Raw genomic sequence first — 18,042 nt, 5'->3', positions numbered from 1 at the left:
TGGAGCCCTGGGATCCACTATGTCGGCGAACTTGGCAATTGCGGAGTAGGCTACTAGTTATTCCTCATTGCAAACTCTTTCATGGTCATTCAGGATTGTGTCCCTGTAATTTCTCTAGCAGAACTTCGAAGCATCTCATGCCACAGCTGTAGAACACGCGCTCAGCTTATCGATATATCGTACGAGTGCTTTAGCCTGTTGCTAGTAAAGAACTCGCTGGGTCCCATGTTTCCTTGATGGCGTTTAGACAAGGTTGACCGGCGCACACCAAGTTGTTTCGAATTTTCGTATGGTTAGTTTATTTGTTAGAATCTAACGATTCGATTGCTGCTAGCACCTGCTCAATTGGAGTCATAATGGCTGAGATAAAAAGGTGTAAAGAGTAAAGAGTATGAATATCATGCGGCAGGCGGTGACCTGCGGCAGGTGGTTGTTTCTCGGCCCGATCCGATGCCGAGTGATACCGCGATCACTGGCATCACTTTGCTTCTGCATGGATTCAACTCGAGTTACTCGACTCTCCAAATCGTTTTGAGTGATTTACACGAGGCGTGCGTCTCGAACTAAAACAGCAATGGGTTTTGTTCTCCCCTAGCGCTCGCCATGAATGACAAGAAACGCCGATCCCGGACAGGCTGCCTGACATGCAGGGCACGGCGGGTCAAATGCGACGAGAGAAAACCGACGTGCGAGCGCTGTGAATTCGCCAATGTAGAATGTGTTGGATATGCTGGGAAACGGAGCTTGGCCTTTCAGCGATCAACGCAATGCCCGACCTCCACCACTCCAAACGCCCCCCCATCAGACCTAGGCCATCCAGAGGACGCCACGATACGCCCCCAGGTCCGACTGGACGGTCTCCCGCTGATAGCTTTGCCAAATAACCCCACCCCATCACAGCTGCCACATGCCCGAGCGCGCGATTTATTGGCTTTCCATCAGTTCCTGTTCAGGACTATGCCAATGTTATTTCCACCCGAGAGCCTATCCTTTTGGCGAGACTATGTTTGCCAGGAGGCGTGGGGGGTAGAGCATGTCTTTGATGCTGTCGTTGCACTCGGATGTATGCACAGAGCTACTTTACTGCTGTCTCAGCAGACAGAGAACGACCGCAATCATGGCTTCGACACCAAAGTCACTGCCATTCGAATGTATTCAAATGCATTAAAAGGCGTTTCGGATAGTTTGGCCAGTACGCAAATCTCCATGGCTCTTCTGTTAGGGGTGCTCATCCTCTTTGCATATATCGAGGTGAGGTCCGTCATGGAGGATTGATAACAGCAGCTGATGAGATGCAAGAGCTTCGATGGGAACGTCCCGGCGACAATACGTCACATTCACATGGCCAACCACTACTTTCACGCAATGTGCTCGACGAGCAACCGGGAAACAGAGCAGTTTAAGACGCCGATTGAGTTGTGTCTCCATGACCTGGATATCATCCGCCGTGTGACCTTGCCGGATCTCAAGGTGATCCGAATGATATCGCCGCTATATAGACCAAGCATAATTTCTGGCGCTGCGTCGGCTTCGTTGCAAGCAAGTCTAGATTTTTCACCAAGATATCTACTCCAACAGCTTCTCGATATGGGCTCCATGGACAGCGACATCAAGGCATTGATGTGGTGTCCAGTTGCAGCTCATCGGAAACTGATGCCAGAAGAGAAGATCGTCGGCTTCATCAAGCGACTCAAGGAGTGGAAGAAAACTACTGGAATCTTATTCCACAAGCTTGGTGTTGATGAGGCGCTCTCGGAGCCCGTCAACTTTGACCTTGCAACTTTGGCAAACATTCCTATGCCCCCGCCGCCGTATGCAATCTTGCCAAAGGATTTCTGTCTCATCCTCGCCCTCTATGTCTTCTACCGAATGAGGCTCTCCTGGGCACTAAGTATTTACAGTGGGGGTGAGAGCAATCTCGAGCTGGATTGCTATCATTTCACTTATCAGCTATTGCGATTTGTCACGACAGCCCTGAGTAGCTCATCCGCCTCCGATGATATCCCATTCGGATGCGAGGCCCTGAGAGTGGGGCTTTCACCAATGCTATTTCTCGCTGGACAGTCTTGCCCGAGGCCAACCTGGCTTCGATGGATATTATTTGAATTGGACCGCATCGGCCGGGAAGGGGTTTGCAACAACAAAGCCTTTGCTGCAAGCCTGGAGGTCTTGTCTACTCTCGAGAAACGCGTGGGCCGGGAGCCGAGACGGCCTGATGTGGAATACTTCACCCCGCCACATCGGCGTGTCATTTCAGTTATTTTCCCTAATTTGAATGGGCGGGGCTACGTCACATACTACGCTCAAGCCCGGCCTGGCGAGGAAATCGATTCGCAGGAATCTCACACCCCCTTGTGTATTGCCCGCTGGGCAAGTTCTGCCAATGGCGGTAGACCTGCCGTCACTACCTGTGATGGGACGGATGTGCCATTCAGTGAATGGGTCATGGATCAGCCTCTCGTGAGGGAATGGGCACAATGGTTGACATTCTCCGAGTTTGACCTTAATCAGACGCTTCATGATCACATCAATGGAAGTCGTCTTTTGCTCGACCATGATAAAACGGCTAGTGATATGTGACGAGCACGAATTTTGGATTGCTGAAGATCCGCTACAGTAACTTGCACTAGAATTGGCACCATGAACATTGTTCGTCAATAAAAGCCTTCTCGATGGATTTTATTTGGCGAGAAACCGACAGCTCGCAGCCCGTCTGTCACTGAGTCCCCGAACCCATTGGGCCCGCTAATAAAAACGTCTTTGTCGCGCGGGATATCCTTCCAAAACTCTGGGAGCACGCGACCTCTATGAACGCAAATGGTCTGATTTGGCTTGAGATGAGCGGCATTGAACTCCGAGTCATGGGTGAATATGGCAATGGTGATCCGAACGGTTGATGCTATTCTCTCAAGAGAGGGTCGCATCATATTGAGCATGATGTTCGGTTCTCTCGTTGCAAGGACCAGCATGACGTCGCCTTCCACTGCAAGACCACGCTCTGCCAGTGCATTTAGCATAGCGAGGAATGGCGTAATTCCAATGCCACCGGCGACCCACAGCGCATTGATCTTCTCGCGGTCGATGAAAAAGTCACCCGTGATACCAACGACGTTGGCGACAATAGGAGTGTCAAAAACAATGTGCTGACCTGCCTGATCGGACTGGTCTTTCCTCAGCCGATCAAATAGGGCGCCGGTCACGGCGCCGCCTTTCATTTCTCGCATGGTTAATTCGAAGCATGTCACATTCTGCTCTTCATGGGCACTAGAAACCGTCCATGTACGGACACGATCATCATTGATTGACCCAGGGTTGGAGCTTGCCATGTGTTGGTACTGCGGTGGTCCTATCCAGTCCATAAAATCAAGCACGATGGCTTGACCGGGGCGGATTCTCAGAGTACCAGCGCCAGGCCTAGAGATGACTTTAAACTTGAACACTGCAAGGTTCGAAGAGACATGTACTGCCTCTTGGAGCTTTGCCTTGTGCTCTGCACTGTCCCTACTCTGGGCACCCGTCTCTTCCACTAGGTATTTGATCTTAGGACTGTATGGGCTGCGTTCAACGGGGGTATTACCCTGCTGTCGAACTGGGAGAGCGTTTCGGACGAAGACGAACCCGGTAACATTCACAGATGTGAGGGCGGCATGTCTTGTCATGACCTCAAGCGCAGGCGGACCTACTAGGTTTTTAGCGGTACCCGTCAAATAGAGAATGTCGCCCGTAGTGAACGACACAATTGTCAATCCCACTAGCCCACTAGCCTCGATGTTGCCTAAAGTGGACATAAATCGATTTCCTGAGTAGTCTGGCACCACGACCGTGCGGCCGTCGGACGGGCTCACTCGAATAAACCCCGGTAAGCCACTGCGAGCGTTCATACCAGCGTGCGGAGGGAACCTGTGCAGATCCGACGGCGATGATTTATAAATGGACCCAACAAAGACCGTATCAGCCTGGAGGATAAACGTCACTACTTCATCTGGAAGTCGGCCCTGCGGTCCCCAACGCCGATGTCGATGTTCAACCTTGGAACACGTATGTGGATGAGGGATGAGCTTTCGAACGTTGATGTACTTGGGACAGTTCCTGCGCATTATCAGCGTTCGCGCCCTAGTTTCCAGGGCTTGTGGTCTTCGAGTGCATACCCTGTTGTTTGGGTGACTCTCAAGTGTAGCTTATAGTCCAGGTTAGACTGCCACTCCACACTTTGAATAGTCCCAGCGAACTTGTTGCGCCGTCGAGTGGAGAACTCAATTCCCAGACCCGCAGTCAACGATCTCTGGGCAACAGTGGACAGGGTATGGCTTGAATCAACCCACGCCTTGACTGTGTCAAGTAGTGGGTCTCCATCCCACAGACGAGCATGGATTAAGAGAGTCTGCGAGTCTGGGGTATGAACAAAGCCAGCCTCCCCTGCTGAGCCCGCGACAATCGCTGCCCACGGGCGTCCGTCTTCATCCACGGTTGTGATGGGGATGAAGGGCAGCCTGGAGGTATGGAAGGCACGATGCTGCTCAGGCATGAAGTTGCGGATTATCGGCCAGGCGTCTTTCACGGCGTCTGCATATCCCAGCTGCCGCTGGATGGATATCTCGCCTGGATGCCATCCGTGTAGCGCTGTGCTCGCCATAGCGGCAGTTTGAACGGTGTAGGTTGTGAGCACCAGGCGTCGCCAGTCTTTTATCTGAAGCAATCAAATAGCCGTACAGGGTCAGCAGTACACCGTAAACCTTCCGACCCACTCTTGTACGATGTCGCGACTTGAACAATATCAATCATAGAAGGTTGGGGCGGTTGGATCGTGTCGCTCGCGTAGCTCGCGTAGCTCGCTTGCATCGCCATTTTGATGATGTCATCATGGTTTGTATTTGGTTAACCATGGACAAATAAGTAGGCCAGCCTGGACCCAGATTTGATCATTGAATCGTTTTCCACCTTTCCGTTTCATTCACTCTCTCGCGAAATCACGATGGCTACCCCGATGACCATGCCCGTCTACCACTACTTCGACCTTGGTCGCCTAGGCCGCGGAGAAGTAGTCAAGCTATTCCTCATGGACGCGGGGATCGAGATCAAAGAGACTCGCTATCCATACGACGAGACCTGGGCCGAGAACAGCAAGAAGCTCCAGCAGCAGGGAATCATCAGGACCCGCAAACTGCCGGCACTGGAGTACCAGGGCATGATTCTCACCCAGCACATTCCCATCCTGCGGTTCTTTGCCCGGGCACTGGGTCACTATGATGGGCAAACCAATGCGGAGAAATTCGTGGTCGATGCGGTATCGGACATCTATATCGACTGGAGAGTCAGTGTTTTTTACCCATCCGCGCTCCTTATTCCTTCCTAGCTAACCCACTAGACAGTCCCGTTGGGTGGCCAATCTGACGGAAAAATCGGACAAGTACAAGAATGAGGTTGCCCCGGACTACTATAACCTTCTTGATCAGTACTACCGGGATCAAGCTGGTCCTTACCTGCTGGGCGACTCGGTGACTTATGCCGACTTTGCCGTTTACCAATCCATTGATAACGACGAGAGAACGGGAACACTTCCGGTGAGCAAGCCCCTATTTAGTATAGATGATCTGAAAGCTAATTCGGGCCTTCTAGTCGTGTCTCCCAGAATCTCTGGTCAGGTTTAAGGAGGTTTTCGAACAGCGTCCCAATATTGCGGCGTATCTGAAGGAGACACGACTGGGCTAGTATCTAGCTTCACCGAGTCCATAAGCATCCATCGTCAGATAGCCAATGCAGATACATCCCCTTGATTCGAACGAAGTCATCCATCAAAGATATAGCGAACTAACGGGAATTCATCGCGATCGATTATTTAAGGATTGTATAGAGTGGTACGGCCGGGGTTGTAGATAGTCCGGCAGCGCTACTATTCGGGCTGAGGTTTCTGGTGTGCAAGATCAGTATACAGGGTGTCGGTCGAGAACCAAGAACAGACCTTGATTGCAGTGATCAGATTAGCTCCATTAAGTTGTTCCCATGAGTTCATTACCCACCGGTTGGCCCCCCACAATCCGCCAAAACCAACTGTTTGATAAATTCCGTGATTACATGACCATGCTAAGTGTATATCTCTAGGTCCAAAGTCAGAATGACGGAACTGCTTTGCCTGCTAATGGAGGGATACCATGGTCCCTTGGGAACTCGGTGTTCGTACCTCCTGCTGTGAGGTGCAGAAGCGGAGTTTAAAGCCCTCATATCATGTATGTTATTCACAACGAGGCAAGCCCAAGTTGAAGCAGCATACATTGGAAGATCCTTTTGCTCTTAGACCATTTGTCATATTCTTGCTTCAATTCCTTGGTTTAATCTCTTCATACCCTGTTCATATCCCTGTCCCCTTGTGTCTATCATCGACCTACATCGCGGGGTGATGTGGATGATGGAGAAAAAACAAAACAAGAATGACCAAGTTCATTTCCTTTCTATACCATAGGTAAGATACATCGCCTTGACTTAAACGCCACAGGCTGACCGCCCCGTCTTTTTACATGCCCCTGTCGATACTAAAGGGGGCGATGGAGTGCTCTACCCAGGAAAGGAATAGTGCAATGGTTTCTTTGTTAGGGTGGAAAACCCCCCGGGGCTATATAATGTGCTGTGCCAGTGCTTCCTTCTCTGTTAAATAGTTCTTCATTTTCGAATCCTGTTATCAATCACTATGGATATCACTTCCACTACCACGACCACTCCCACGATCGTCCTCATCCACGGTGCCTGGCACCAATCATCTTCCTACTCGTCATTTACTACCGCTCTCCGCCGTCTCGGCTACGAAGTGCACGTCCCCCGCCTTCCCTCAATGAATGGTATCCGCCCTCCAAACGCCGGTCTCGAAGAAGACAGTAACTCTATCCGCACCTATGTGGAGAGTCTCGTCTCCGCTGGCCGTGAGGTTTTGGTCTTACTCCATTCTTACGGTGGTCAGGTTGGCACGAACGCCTTATCCAACGGCCTGGGGATCACTACTCGTCGTGCGCAGAGCCTCCCCGGAGGTATCATCCAGCTCATATATATCGTTGGTTTTGCCGTTACCGAAGGAATATCCATGATTGATGTCGTCGTCTCGCATGGCCACGGAGATCTAATGGATCTGGCTTTTGACTTCTCGGCCGATCGGACCTGTGTTTCTCGAGATCCTAAGAACCTTATAGTCGGACCCTCTGAGAGATCCGACGAGGAGGTCGACGCCTATATTGCTACCTTTCAGCGATGGAATGGGAATGGATTCGACGCTAAGCTGCAGCACGTCGCATGGCGAGATGGCGGCATCCCGCAAATCGGGTATATCTGTTCGACTCAGGATATGACGGTACCCTTGGAGTACCAGAAAGGCTTTATTAAGACGATGCAAGATGCTGGATGTCAGGTGCGCACCTGGGAGTTAGAGACAGGCCATTGTCCCTTGTTCACCAAGTGTGAGGAGGTGGTGGAAATTGTCCACGAACTCGCAGCGGGAAAGTAGATGTTGGTGTCTATGTGTTGGGGACTGCATACATACAGATCCACAAGAGGCGTTGATTTGGGTTCCACTGTATGTAGCTAGGCCTCATCCCATCTGGCCATGATTGTTAGGTAGCACGTAAAGCGTCCTGTAGTTGGACCAAGGATCTCGATTAGAAAGGCGATCAATTGATTGGGTCTGGAAAGGAAAAGCCATCAGCCTGGCTAAAAAATTAAGTATATAGTTCGCCGAATAGGATACGATATATAATGACACAAGAGGGACTTTTCCCTACATCATTTCTGACCCAAACTTGAATAAGAAATAGGATTTGAATTCCATTCAAGTCTATAGCAGTCACACCCAACAATAAGACAATACATATAGCAGAATATGGAAAGCTAAAAACATAAATAATACATCGTTTGCAAATTAAGTCAAGTCGACCTTACTTCACAGAGATAACCTATTTTAAAGTAAAAGTAATATGACAATGATAATGGCGGACATCAATCAGCCAAAAATAGCATAGCAAAATTTCACACCCGATCAAATGAAACTAACTGTCTTTTCTTTTCGCCGTTACGCCTTGCTGTTTCCCCTATGCCTGGAGTTAGGTTTGTTTTTTTGTGGGACACGACACGATCCATCCTCCGTCGTCGGGTTTAGGTTCCAGATTTTTTGTGTTCTTGTTCTCACATGTTCCTGCTCGTGGGTTGTGGTCGAATGGTCGTTGCGATCTTCGAGCTTCCCATCCTTTCTTGCGGTTTCGATTTGGAATCGATAGGATGGATAGTGGAGCGAGTGCGGGGCTTTTTCGTCTTTTTCTGACCTCACGGATGTCGTCAGGATACAGCCTGATTGACAGACCATCCGTCAGATAAGATGAAAGGAAAAGTCTGCACCCGTACCAGTCGAACCCCACCCCCATATACCCCAAATCCAACCTCTAAATAACCCAGCGATAACTGGCATACCGACCCGCCGTCTCACTCTTCCGAATAATCTTCACGACCTGACCTCTCCGCAGACCCAGATATCTCGCCACGGGATCGGACACCTGAATGCGCGGCAGCTGCGACTCCTTCAGACGGTAGCGCTCCAACAAGCGCGCCTTCTCCTGAGGACTCAACAGGACGTGCTTCGGCACCAGCTCGTGCCGGGTGATGTTGACCAGCAGATCCTGCTCCTGGAAGTGCTCGCAGATGCGGCCGGGGACGCCGCTGAGGAGGCGCACAGCGGAGGGCGAGATGGGGGTCTGGGTGATGAAAACGCCGGTGTGGAAGTTGTTCTCGTCGACCCAGTGGTTGAAAGCGCGTACTTGCTTGGTGCCGACGCCGGACGAGTCGGCGCAGAATTCGACGTAGATGGTGCCGCAGTCGGGTTGGGGGTTCGGGTTCGATTTGCTGGGCAGGGGTGTGTATTTGGCGAGCATGGCGTCGGAGGGAGCGGCCGTGATTTTCATTTTGTTGCGGCTGGTCGAAGAACGACATGTTAGCTTTTTGTGGTAACTACGAGGGTTTGGGGGAGGCGTACTCGGGGTATCCAAGAGGGTCGGCATATTTTCGCTTGAAGTCGTCCAGAGAGATTTGGAGTTCTTCTTCGATGATAGAGTAGCCCTGTACCTTTGTTAGCTTTTAAAAATATGTCTCGAGGTAAAGACAATGCCTACTCGGTCCGCCAGCAGCTCATGTACTGTCTTGAATGTGCGCCAGAGCCGGGTCATCTCGCGGTCGGCATCCTGGGAACCTGCAGAGTAGTCTTCATCCATGTTGAATATAGCGCGCGAGGCGCGAACCAAAAACCGGACGATAGAAAAGGAAGAGAATGAAACAAATGTCAGAAATAACTGAGGTCAAGAGCAAGCCGAAGTGAAGGTGGGCGGAAGGTGAAAGGCGATGCTTTGATAGGGAAGAACAAAAAGCGTCTCGAAAAATCGGCGGACCAGCGCTAACTGCGCCAACGAGGTTCGGGTTAAGCGCCGCCCAGGAAAGAAGAGCAGAGAAAAGGCCAGACCAACTTGTTACTCTTTTTCTTCTCCTTTACCCCCCCATCCCCCGTCAAGTCTCAATTGTCTTTCTTTTCTTCCTCCTTTCGCTCTCCCCTTTTTTTCTGGATTGACTCCCCCCAATTTCAATCCATTCTCTTTTGTTTTTCCGGTCCTCATCATGGCCGCTGAGACCAAGTCCGCTCCTCCCACGGAGCCCAAGGTGAAACCTACCAAGCCGAACGAGGAGGCTTTCAAGGCCGATCTCGCTCAGGCCGAGAAGGAGCATGCCGCTGTGCAGGAGAAATTGGTTCGTAACCATTGATTCAATCCATTGATGTTTCCCCCGTCAGATTGACGATTGCGGTGGTTTATCCGCAATGTTTACATGCTCGACCCTACACAATGTTTTCGCTTGCTATTCACGATTGAAATTCCCGATCGCTTGGTTTTATGTTCCTTTCTTATGTTCTCTACTAACTCTCTTACCTATCTCAGACCCAAGTCAAGGCCAAGATCGAAGCCGCCAAGCCCAACAACCAGGACTCCCCCGCCGGAAAGAGACAGCAGGAACTCCGCGCTGAACTCTCCTCGATCCGCCAGAAGCAGCAAGGATTCAAGTCCTCCCGGTCCAGCACCCAGGAGAAGATCAATGCCCTCGACTCCACCCTGAAGGCCCGCATTGCGGAGCAGAACAACTCCCGCGGCCGCATGTCCTTCAAGAACGTCGACGAGATTGACCGTGAGATCGCCCGTCTGGAGAAGCAGGTTGACTCGGGAACGCTGCGCCTGGTGGACGAGCGCAAGGCGCTGTCGGACGTCTCGAACCTGCGCAAGCAGCGTAAGAACTTCGCCGGTCTGGAGGAGGCCCAGAAGGTGATCGACGACCTCAAGGCCCAGATCGCCAACCTGAAGAAGACCCTCGACAACCCCGAAGCCAAGGCCCTTAGCGACAAGTATTCCGAAATCCAGAAGGAGTTGGACGCCATCAAGGCCGAGCAGGACGGTGCGTTCAAGAACCTGAACGCGCTGCGGGACGAGCGCACGAAGCTGCACGGCGAACAGCAGAAGAAGTGGGCGGCCATCCGCGAAGTCAAGGACACCTACTACAAGAACCGCAAGGCGTACAAGGAGTACGAGGATGAGGCGTGGCGCGTGCGTCGCGAGAAGCAGAAGGCTCAGCGCGATGCGTTCGAGCGCGAGAAGAAGAAGAAGGTGGCCGACAAGAAGCTGGAGGAGGCCTCGCGCCTGGCCTACACCGACGAGATCCTCACCGCGCAGGGACTGATCCGTCACTTCAACCCCTCGTACGACTTCTCGACGCTGGGTCTGGATGACAAGAAGGACCAGGGATCCAACTTCCGCGCCGAGGTGGGTCGCAAGGTGGACGACTCGAACCTCAAGGGCATGAAGGTGCTTAAGAAGGAGGACCGCGAGGAGGACTACTTTGTCGGTGGCGGCGGCAAGAAGGGCAAGAAGGGTAAGAAGGGCACGGGCTCTTCCACCTCTGCTGCCGCTGCCACGAACGCCGCCGTGCCGGCCGACAAGTTCAACATGAACGTGGGTGTGATCGAGGACTTTGCCAAGGTCAAGATCGATCCTCCCATGAACCAAAGCGACGTTCCGGCCGCGATCGAGAAGCTTGCCGCCAAGATCACGGAATGGAAGAGCACCCAGGCCGAGAAGACCCAGGAGGTAAGCTAGCGGCTGTTCCCCATGCAAGAATGCATACTGACTGACCGGACCAGAACATCAAGAAGGCTCAGGACGAGATCGACCGTCTGGACGAGGAGTCGACCGCGGCCGAGGCCAACGGACGGGCGACCGACGCGGCCAAGAAGCCCGCGCAGGAGAACAGCGGCGTCAACGGCACCGTGTCGGCGACGGCCGAACTGAAGCAGGAGAAGGATGCGGCGGCCGACGTGTCCGAGGAACTGCAGAAAGCCTCGCTCGAGGAGAAGGCATAGATATATATCAACCTTACCTTTGCATGATGACAGCGAATGTGACACTTTAGACCGACTAAAGTCCAGCATTACATTTTGGTTATGCATTTCTTTTTTTTCATTTTCGTGGTCGCCGCTGACGGCGATGCTTTCTTTCCCCTTTTCTTTCACCCATTTTCTCTTTCTTTCTCTGTAACTTCAGTTCCCATTATTTTCTTTTATTCTTGTGGTTATTTGGCAACGGCATGTCTCTCCGAGACAACTCTCATCTGTGATCTCATCTTCGATTTTGTTTCATGTGTTCTACCAAAAGTGCCCACCGCTGTACGTAACGAACTGATGAGCGGTTGAGCAAGCAATCTGATATCTTTCGATTCGAGAATTACTATCTTGTGATGTTATCTCCGTACCAATCGAGTGGGGGGGTTTTTTTTAGTGAGGTCCACTTGCAGCGACAGAGGAAACAGTGACAGGTTCACGTCGGGTGGCGGTGCAGGGCGCTTGCCGTGGCGCTGACAGGCAGACAATCATCGTGATTCCATGGAAGGATATAAAAGCTCGGGGTCACTCCAGTAGGCAGTTAACGGAGTTAGCGGTCTTTCTGCTGGTTTACGAGGATAAGAGACTATTTCGAACAGAACCAAGACGAACAGGCCCAGCCCCTTGCCTAATCCGGACGCCAAGTGCTTGTCTTTTTCTCCTCTTCTTCCTGCTTTCTTCTCTCTCTTTCTCTCCTCGACCTCTCCACCACCTCCTCCTCCTCCCCGACCGTCGCTCCATCGCCAAAATGTCCTACAACAAACCAGTTCGTCCCCCATCCCTTCCTTCTCTTCTTTCAATCACTAACCGACCTCCAGGACGGCCCACCTCCCTCGTATCCACCGCCCGTCCACGACGCCGGCCCTTACTCGCCTCCTCCCGCCGGCGCTCAACAAGACTACTACAACCAAGGCGGCTACTACGGTCCTCCCGCCGGCGACCCCTACGCTCAACAGGGCGGCTACGGCTCTCCACCTCCTCAGCAGGGTTATTACGGTTCTCCGCCGCCCCAGCAGCAGATGTACTACCCGCCGCAACAAGGGTATCCGCCTCAACAACCGCAGGGCTATTATGCGGGTGACCGCGGTGGCGGAGGCTCGTCGGGAGGTGGCATCTGCGCGGGTATTCTGGGTGCGTTGGCGTGTTGTTGCTGCTTAGACATTTTGTTTTAGGGAGTTGATAATACCTCGGGTCGATAATACCTGGGTGCTGTTGTTGATGTTTGTCCGATTATTGCGATTACGACTGCCTGCGACTCGCGGTTTGATTCGGGGTGTTTGGAGTTGTTATGGGTTTCTTTTTTTTTTTTTTTTTTTTCATTTTTCTTTTCTTCTGGAGGATGGAAGACGGAATGGAGCATACTTTCTTCCGGATTTCTTCTGCTTCAATTAGTCTTGCCTGCTTGCCTGGTCTGGTCTGGTCTGGCGTGGTTCGTTTAACGAAGACAATGATCGATTGTATTTCCTTATAACATGAACAAGTTATACTGACTCGCTGATTAATATACTCATGAACTCATACCATCATAACACATCTCATGCAATCTATCCCCCCCCCCTCCAAACCCTTCCCTCCCCCCAGAATGCAAGCGCCAATCCTAAAACCTCGAACTCCCATACTCACTATCCTCATACCTATCCCTCCTATACCCCCCTTTCCTCCCCGTCCCCGCCCTCGACGGCCTATGCGACCTCCCATCCTCCTCCTCAATAACCTCGACCACGCCATCATCGCGACTCCGACTCGTCATACTCTCCTCCACCACAATCCGACTCTCCCCGTCCTCCGTACCCCCCCTCCCCCCCTCCTCCACCTCCACAATATCATCCCTGCGTCGTCGCCTAAACCGCGATGACCGGCCCGAATGGGCCTCTGAGATCTCGGTCCCCGTGCCGGACGGCGGGATGGTCGATGGGGTTCCGCTGAATCGGCGCCCCGAGGACAGCCCGAGGTAGATTAGGTAGAGGAGGAAGATGAAGCCGCAGACCGAGCCGAGGATTATGCCGGCGACGGTGCCGGGGGTTGGGGAGGAGTCGAGACGGCCGTAGGAGGCGGGGATGGAGATTGCGGCGTATTTCATTGGTGGTAGGGGTTTTTGTTGTGGAGATATGTTGGGAGGAGTTGCTGATGGGGTGGTGCGTAGTATTTCTGTTTGATGCGTGGATGTTTGCTTTCTCTATTCGGTTTCGGTTTCGAAGGTACGTGGTGCAGGTGGTGTGGTTGGTTTGCGGGGTGAGGATATCGTCGCAAGGGTATTATTATAGCGTTAAGTCGTTGGTGAAGGAGTCCTCGTGATCGTTTATCATAGACAGTAGAGGTAGAGGTAGACGGAGGACATTTTCCACGAAATAAATCTATCGATTATTTGCGACAGAGGATAGGAGAGGATGTGATGCGATGGAAGTCGAGATGAAAATGCAGAGGATGCGATGCGCTGCGGATAATCGGGTGGCTGGGATCGGCGGGTGGTGAGTTGGCCTATCAAGGGTTGTTGTACGGAGGGGGCTTAGAGGGGTTTTGAAATGGCCTATTTACTGGGTCAAATTTATTTTCTAGTTTATCTTGCTCTGATTTTTGTATCTAGTTTAGAGGGTGATGCTTAATGTGACGTCTTATCGGTGGTCTCCACTTAAGTATATTCCAATGTTTGTGGGACTGAAAATAGACATTGGATAGGAACAGGGAATATGAAAACAACATGGTTGGATTTATGAACCTTCAGAGATTGTATTTCTGAGGATATCCAGGGAGAATCGTAACATTCCTACTAATTGTACAGATATGCTATACAGCAATTTGTCGACACTCATAAATCCTGCCTTTTGCTAGTGAATAACTTCACTACGACACACCCACGTACGATGCATCATTCCTATTCAAAAACCTTCACCTTTATAAGTCCTTCGATATCTCTCTCTTGATCCACTTATCTCACCCATTTTGCTATTTCTGATAAGTACTTTTTTACCTACCTACTCCACCTTATCAGTCCACAACCCCCAAAATATTTACACACCCACTACCCATAGCTATATACCAATTGACTACTTAAATCCCCCAAAGAAGTATCCTTGTCAAACATCTCTACGTGATCTCTCTCGCCCGATTCACACCATCTCAAGACACCGACAAGTATGATGCCCCGACAACCTGCCCTTCGCCGAGCCTGTCTTCTCATCCTACATCCACGGAATCGGCGCGACATCTGAATGACACGTTACGCTCTGAAGCACCGAGTCAAGGTAGTGGTCTATGTGCCCCTTTTCAAACATCTCTGAGGCGAGAATATCAATCTCAGGACATTTGCAAGGAGGGGTGCCGGCGAGAAAAGTCCTCATGAGACGAGCGATATAATTGCTTGAGTCATCCATCAGTATATGAGTAATAGGGGTTTCCTTTCATTCTCTAGTCTTGAGACGCGATATCCATATGAGACATCGTCGGACGGGGGCATATCCGTCGTCTGTATTTGAGCTTGATTTCGTTGTACATACTTGCTTGCTGACACGATGGTATTGAGTGTGAGATATTAGGATGAATGAACATAAACCGATGGAAGCGAGATCGGGATAAGGAAAGGAACGTATATGCTCTGTCGAACAGCTCGATAACTTTGTCAACTGCAATTACATCTGCGAGTGCTCTTCTTGCAAGGACTATAGGTTTAAGTGGACGAGCGGCCAATTAGAATTGCTTTCTGGCTAATTTCAATAATAAGCTTATGGGCCAAGGGATACTAATTCATAATCTGCTTGATTGCTGATATCATTTACATAGTAGTTTGAACGTTACCGGAAGGTTTATCAACCTTTGCATGGAAAGGTAGGGCCCTGATGCTTCATGGATTTTGACACCTTTGTGTGTCATGATCATATTAGATTAAGCATTACCGAAAGGTCTATCTACTCTACCTCAATCTATATTAAGGGTAAACAAACTTTTGATATATCCAGATCATATCGCATCGCATCGTCATCATCATGAAAGTCCTGTATCCCGGCAAGCCAAATCCCTCCTACCAGATCCTTTAAACATCCTCCCTTCTCCCCCCCTCCTCCCTCTCATCCGCTGAATGCTGCCGCGTCATCCCCCGACAAAACCGACTCGCAGCCCTAATCCTCGGCCCAAACACCACCAACGCAAACGGAATCGGCGCACACACCAAACTCAACAACGCGACGAAACTCGTCGCCCACTGCACCCCCCAAGCCGCATACATCGGCTTCACGGCCATGGGGAACACCGCGCCCATAATACTCCTAATAATCACAGAGCTGGCCAACGCACTGGCCGAGTAGATCGTATACGCATCCGTCACGTAGGTCAACAACGAGACGAAGATGGTCTGGTAGCCGAAGCCGAAGAGGAACCCGGAGGTCATGGGCGCGGCGTAGTGGATGCTGGGTTGGGCTGTCCAGGCGAGCCAGAAGAGGGAGATGGTGAGGCAGATTCCGCCGAGGCAGGAGACTGGGAGGCGGTGCAGTTCGGGGCTTGAGGTCCATTGCGCGCCGGACTTTTTGGCGCGTTCGTAGTAGGTGTCGTAGGTTAGGGCCAGGAGGCCGACTGCTGAGGCACCGGCGCCGACTTTTTTTTGGGTTAGTATTCTTGGTAGACTGGGAAGATAGGGTAGATGGAGGGGCGATGGAATGGAGGGAAATACCTGGTAAGAAAGCCAACGAGGTAGTTTGGATACTCAAGCCGTACATGTCTAGTCGTGATTCAGTCAGCCCTAACCCTAATTGCAACGGGGGGATAAGGACACACCTCCAAAGATAATCGGATAAGCCTGGAAGAAAAAGAACACGAGACTGTATGCCAGGGAGATAAAGACCGACGTGAAGGATATGATAGGCTCGGTGATCAGCATGGTCAACGGCCGCGAGAACACGCGCAGGAAATCGATTTTGCCGCCAGAGGAGGAGATGATGACACCGGCTTTGCGGAGTCGAGAGGCTTCACGTTTGAGGATGACGGGGCCGAATGTTTCTTTCCAGTCTGTTAGTTCTCTAGGTTCTCTAGGGAGACAAGTCCTGGATAGAGATATATATGCACAGGTGCATGTATGCATGTATAGACCGAGGACACTCACCAGGCATAAACGCCAACCCCAACCAACTAACCCCGGCGAAGATCAGCTCGATCCAAAAGGTCCAACGCCACGAATACTGAGACGCATAACCCGAGATAATCGGGCCTAGAATAGGACCGAAGCTAGCTGTCTGAACACATACAAATCCCTCTTAGCGAACATGCATGTCACGAGGCGAGTCAAAGAGAACATACCGACATATAACAAACCATGGCCCTCCCTCTCTCCTTCCCATCCCCAAACACATCCGCATAAACACCTCCAATGACCGTCTGCGGCACCGCACCCATAATCCCACAAATAAACCTGAACACCAACAAAGCAGCCCAATTCGGCGCCAACGCGCACCCCAACGTCCCCAGCACGAACACCGTAAAGCTAGGAACCATGACCCAGCGTCGTCCCACCGTCTCGCTGAGCGGGCTGAAGATCAACGGCCCGACGATGTATCCGATCAGGAAGACGGCGGTAGGGAGGCTGGTCTGGGGACCGTCGGGGACGTTGAAGTCCGGCTGGATGTAGGGCATTGCGTTGGAGGGGAGGGCGGAGGAGACGCCGCTGTTCATGATGGCGAGGAGGGCGATGACGAAGATGAAGAGTTTGCGGCGGAGGGGCCAGTTGTAGGGGTTCTTTGGGGAGGAGGGGGTGAAGGCGAGGGTGTAGGTTCCTGGCGTGGAGGTCGTGGTGAGGATGAAGCCGGGGGTGGGTTCTAAGTTGGTGGTTAATATGAATGATGGGGGTATGGTTTGTTGGAAGTAGATGTGTATGTACCTGGTAAAGGAGCGGGAGATTTCTCCGACATGCTTCTTTCCGAGGCAAGGGGGTGTTTCTTGGCCATTGTAGTGGTGGTATTGGATATAGAACTCGTTCTGGAAATCACAGTTGTAGACACAAACACTCAATCATATCACAATCAGATACAAGACAACCAACTAAGTTAATCAACTCAATCCAATTTAACCAAATCAATGTAAATAATCACAATAAAGAAATTTCTACTCCAAAACCCAGCCAAGCACACCAACCCCATATATTTATACCTATCTGAGTCATGCCCTCACACGCAACGCAAGAGTGAAAACCTGAATCCATTACTATTAAACCCTCAAAACAGAGAGCCAATCGCGTCAATCCCATTGAATTCCCCATAATAATTCACCATATCAACCAATGATATGCGTAGACTGCAGTAGCCCTAACCGGCCCCGGTACCGGCCCCGGACGACTGCAGAATCCGGACCGGAGCCGATTCCCCGACTTGATACTTCACGTTCTAGATCTCGACCACGATTCTTTGTCTGGGATGGGGGTGATTGTCGATGGCTGTGTGATGTGCCGGTGTTATGCGCGAATGCCTTACTCGGGGTCAGGGTTTTGTTTTGGATTGATCTATCATGATCTCGAGAGATCAGGCATTCTAAGTACGCTATGCTCCTAAACTATGAAAGTATAAGAACTATCTACATGCAAAGAATCGAACCCAACACTATATGCCACACTGCCAAAAATGACATAA

The 18,042-nt window shown here is 51.2% G+C and overlaps 9 protein-coding genes across 10 annotated transcripts; 5 read left to right on the top strand and 4 right to left on the bottom strand.

The window, feature by feature from the left end:
- Positions 1-1,365: 1,365 nt before the first annotated feature.
- Positions 1,366-2,580, top strand: LDX57_010053 (uncharacterized protein; the record flags this gene model as incomplete). Its single annotated transcript, XM_046091796.1, has 1 exon — positions 1,366-2,580. The coding sequence occupies one exon, from the start codon at positions 1,366-1,368 to the stop codon at positions 2,578-2,580; it is 1,215 nt and encodes a 404-aa protein (XP_045947773.1).
- Positions 2,581-2,654: 74 nt separating this feature from the next.
- On the bottom strand, positions 2,655-4,633 carry LDX57_010052 (uncharacterized protein; the record flags this gene model as incomplete). Its single annotated transcript, XM_046091795.1, has 2 exons — positions 2,655-4,089; positions 4,149-4,633. The coding sequence occupies 2 exons, from the start codon at positions 4,631-4,633 to the stop codon at positions 2,655-2,657; spliced, it is 1,920 nt and encodes a 639-aa protein (XP_045947772.1).
- Positions 4,634-4,972: 339 nt separating this feature from the next.
- Positions 4,973-5,353, top strand: LDX57_010051 (glutathione S-transferase N-terminal domain-containing protein; the record flags this gene model as incomplete). Its single annotated transcript, XM_046091794.1, has 1 exon — positions 4,973-5,353. The coding sequence occupies one exon, from the start codon at positions 4,973-4,975 to the stop codon at positions 5,351-5,353; it is 381 nt and encodes a 126-aa protein (XP_045947771.1).
- Positions 5,354-6,682: 1,329 nt separating this feature from the next.
- LDX57_010050 (alpha/beta hydrolase) lies at positions 6,683-7,486 on the top strand (the record flags this gene model as incomplete). Its single annotated transcript, XM_046091793.1, has 1 exon — positions 6,683-7,486. The coding sequence occupies one exon, from the start codon at positions 6,683-6,685 to the stop codon at positions 7,484-7,486; it is 804 nt and encodes a 267-aa protein (XP_045947770.1).
- Positions 7,487-8,414: 928 nt separating this feature from the next.
- RPB5 (DNA-directed RNA polymerase core subunit RPB5) lies at positions 8,415-9,236 on the bottom strand (the record flags this gene model as incomplete). Its single annotated transcript, XM_046091792.1, has 3 exons — positions 8,415-8,940; positions 9,002-9,084; positions 9,138-9,236. The coding sequence occupies 3 exons, from the start codon at positions 9,234-9,236 to the stop codon at positions 8,415-8,417; spliced, it is 708 nt and encodes a 235-aa protein (XP_045947769.1).
- A 283-nt stretch (positions 9,237-9,519) lies between these two features.
- Positions 9,520-11,959, top strand: bfr1. Of its 2 annotated transcripts, XM_046091790.1 has the most exons (3): positions 9,520-9,762; positions 9,951-11,147; positions 11,201-11,959. In XM_046091790.1, the coding sequence occupies exons 1-3, from the start codon at positions 9,634-9,636 to the stop codon at positions 11,417-11,419; spliced, it is 1,545 nt and encodes a 514-aa protein (XP_045947767.1). In that variant the 5' UTR covers positions 9,520-9,633; the 3' UTR covers positions 11,420-11,959. The 2 variants fall into 2 exon arrangements, with proteins under 2 accessions (XP_045947767.1, XP_045947768.1); XM_046091791.1 differs by having other exon boundaries at positions 9,951-11,959.
- Positions 11,960-12,185: 226 nt separating this feature from the next.
- On the top strand, positions 12,186-12,609 carry LDX57_010047 (uncharacterized protein; the record flags this gene model as incomplete). The annotated part of the gene is made up of 2 exons (XM_046091789.1): positions 12,186-12,203; positions 12,256-12,609. 2 exons carry the CDS (start codon positions 12,186-12,188, stop codon positions 12,607-12,609), a joined length of 372 nt encoding a protein of 123 aa, XP_045947766.1.
- Positions 12,610-13,034: 425 nt separating this feature from the next.
- Positions 13,035-13,517, bottom strand: LDX57_010046 (uncharacterized protein; the record flags this gene model as incomplete). The annotated part of the gene is made up of 1 exon (XM_046091788.1): positions 13,035-13,517. The coding sequence occupies one exon, from the start codon at positions 13,515-13,517 to the stop codon at positions 13,035-13,037; it is 483 nt and encodes a 160-aa protein (XP_045947765.1).
- Positions 13,518-15,464: 1,947 nt separating this feature from the next.
- Positions 15,465-17,364, bottom strand: LDX57_010045 (MFS transporter; the record flags this gene model as incomplete). Its single annotated transcript, XM_046091787.1, has 6 exons — positions 15,465-16,021; positions 16,098-16,145; positions 16,202-16,423; positions 16,527-16,656; positions 16,721-17,235; positions 17,298-17,364. 6 exons carry the CDS (start codon positions 17,362-17,364, stop codon positions 15,465-15,467), a joined length of 1,539 nt encoding a protein of 512 aa, XP_045947764.1.
- Positions 17,365-18,042: the final 678 nt, after the last annotated feature.

The sequence above is a fragment of the Aspergillus melleus genome (assembly GCF_016097325.1).
Source record: "Aspergillus melleus strain CBS 546.65 chromosome Unknown contig6, whole genome shotgun sequence".
In the NCBI taxonomy this organism is placed as follows: domain Eukaryota; kingdom Fungi; phylum Ascomycota; class Eurotiomycetes; order Eurotiales; family Aspergillaceae; genus Aspergillus; species Aspergillus melleus.
This window is presented reverse-complemented; position numbering and strand designations above follow the sequence as displayed.

Excerpts from the sequence above, each read along its gene's own strand:
- bfr1 (XM_046091790.1), top strand. The coding sequence starts at position 9,634 with ATGGCCGCTGAGACCAAGTCCGCTCCTCCCACGGAGCCCAAGGTGAAA. Across the intron at positions 9,763-9,950 it reads CCGCTGTGCAGGAGAAATTG|ACCCAAGTCAAGGCCAAGAT; the intron begins GTTCGTAACCAT and ends TACCTATCTCAG. Across the intron at positions 11,148-11,200 it reads AGGCCGAGAAGACCCAGGAG|AACATCAAGAAGGCTCAGGA; the intron begins GTAAGCTAGCGG and ends TGACCGGACCAG.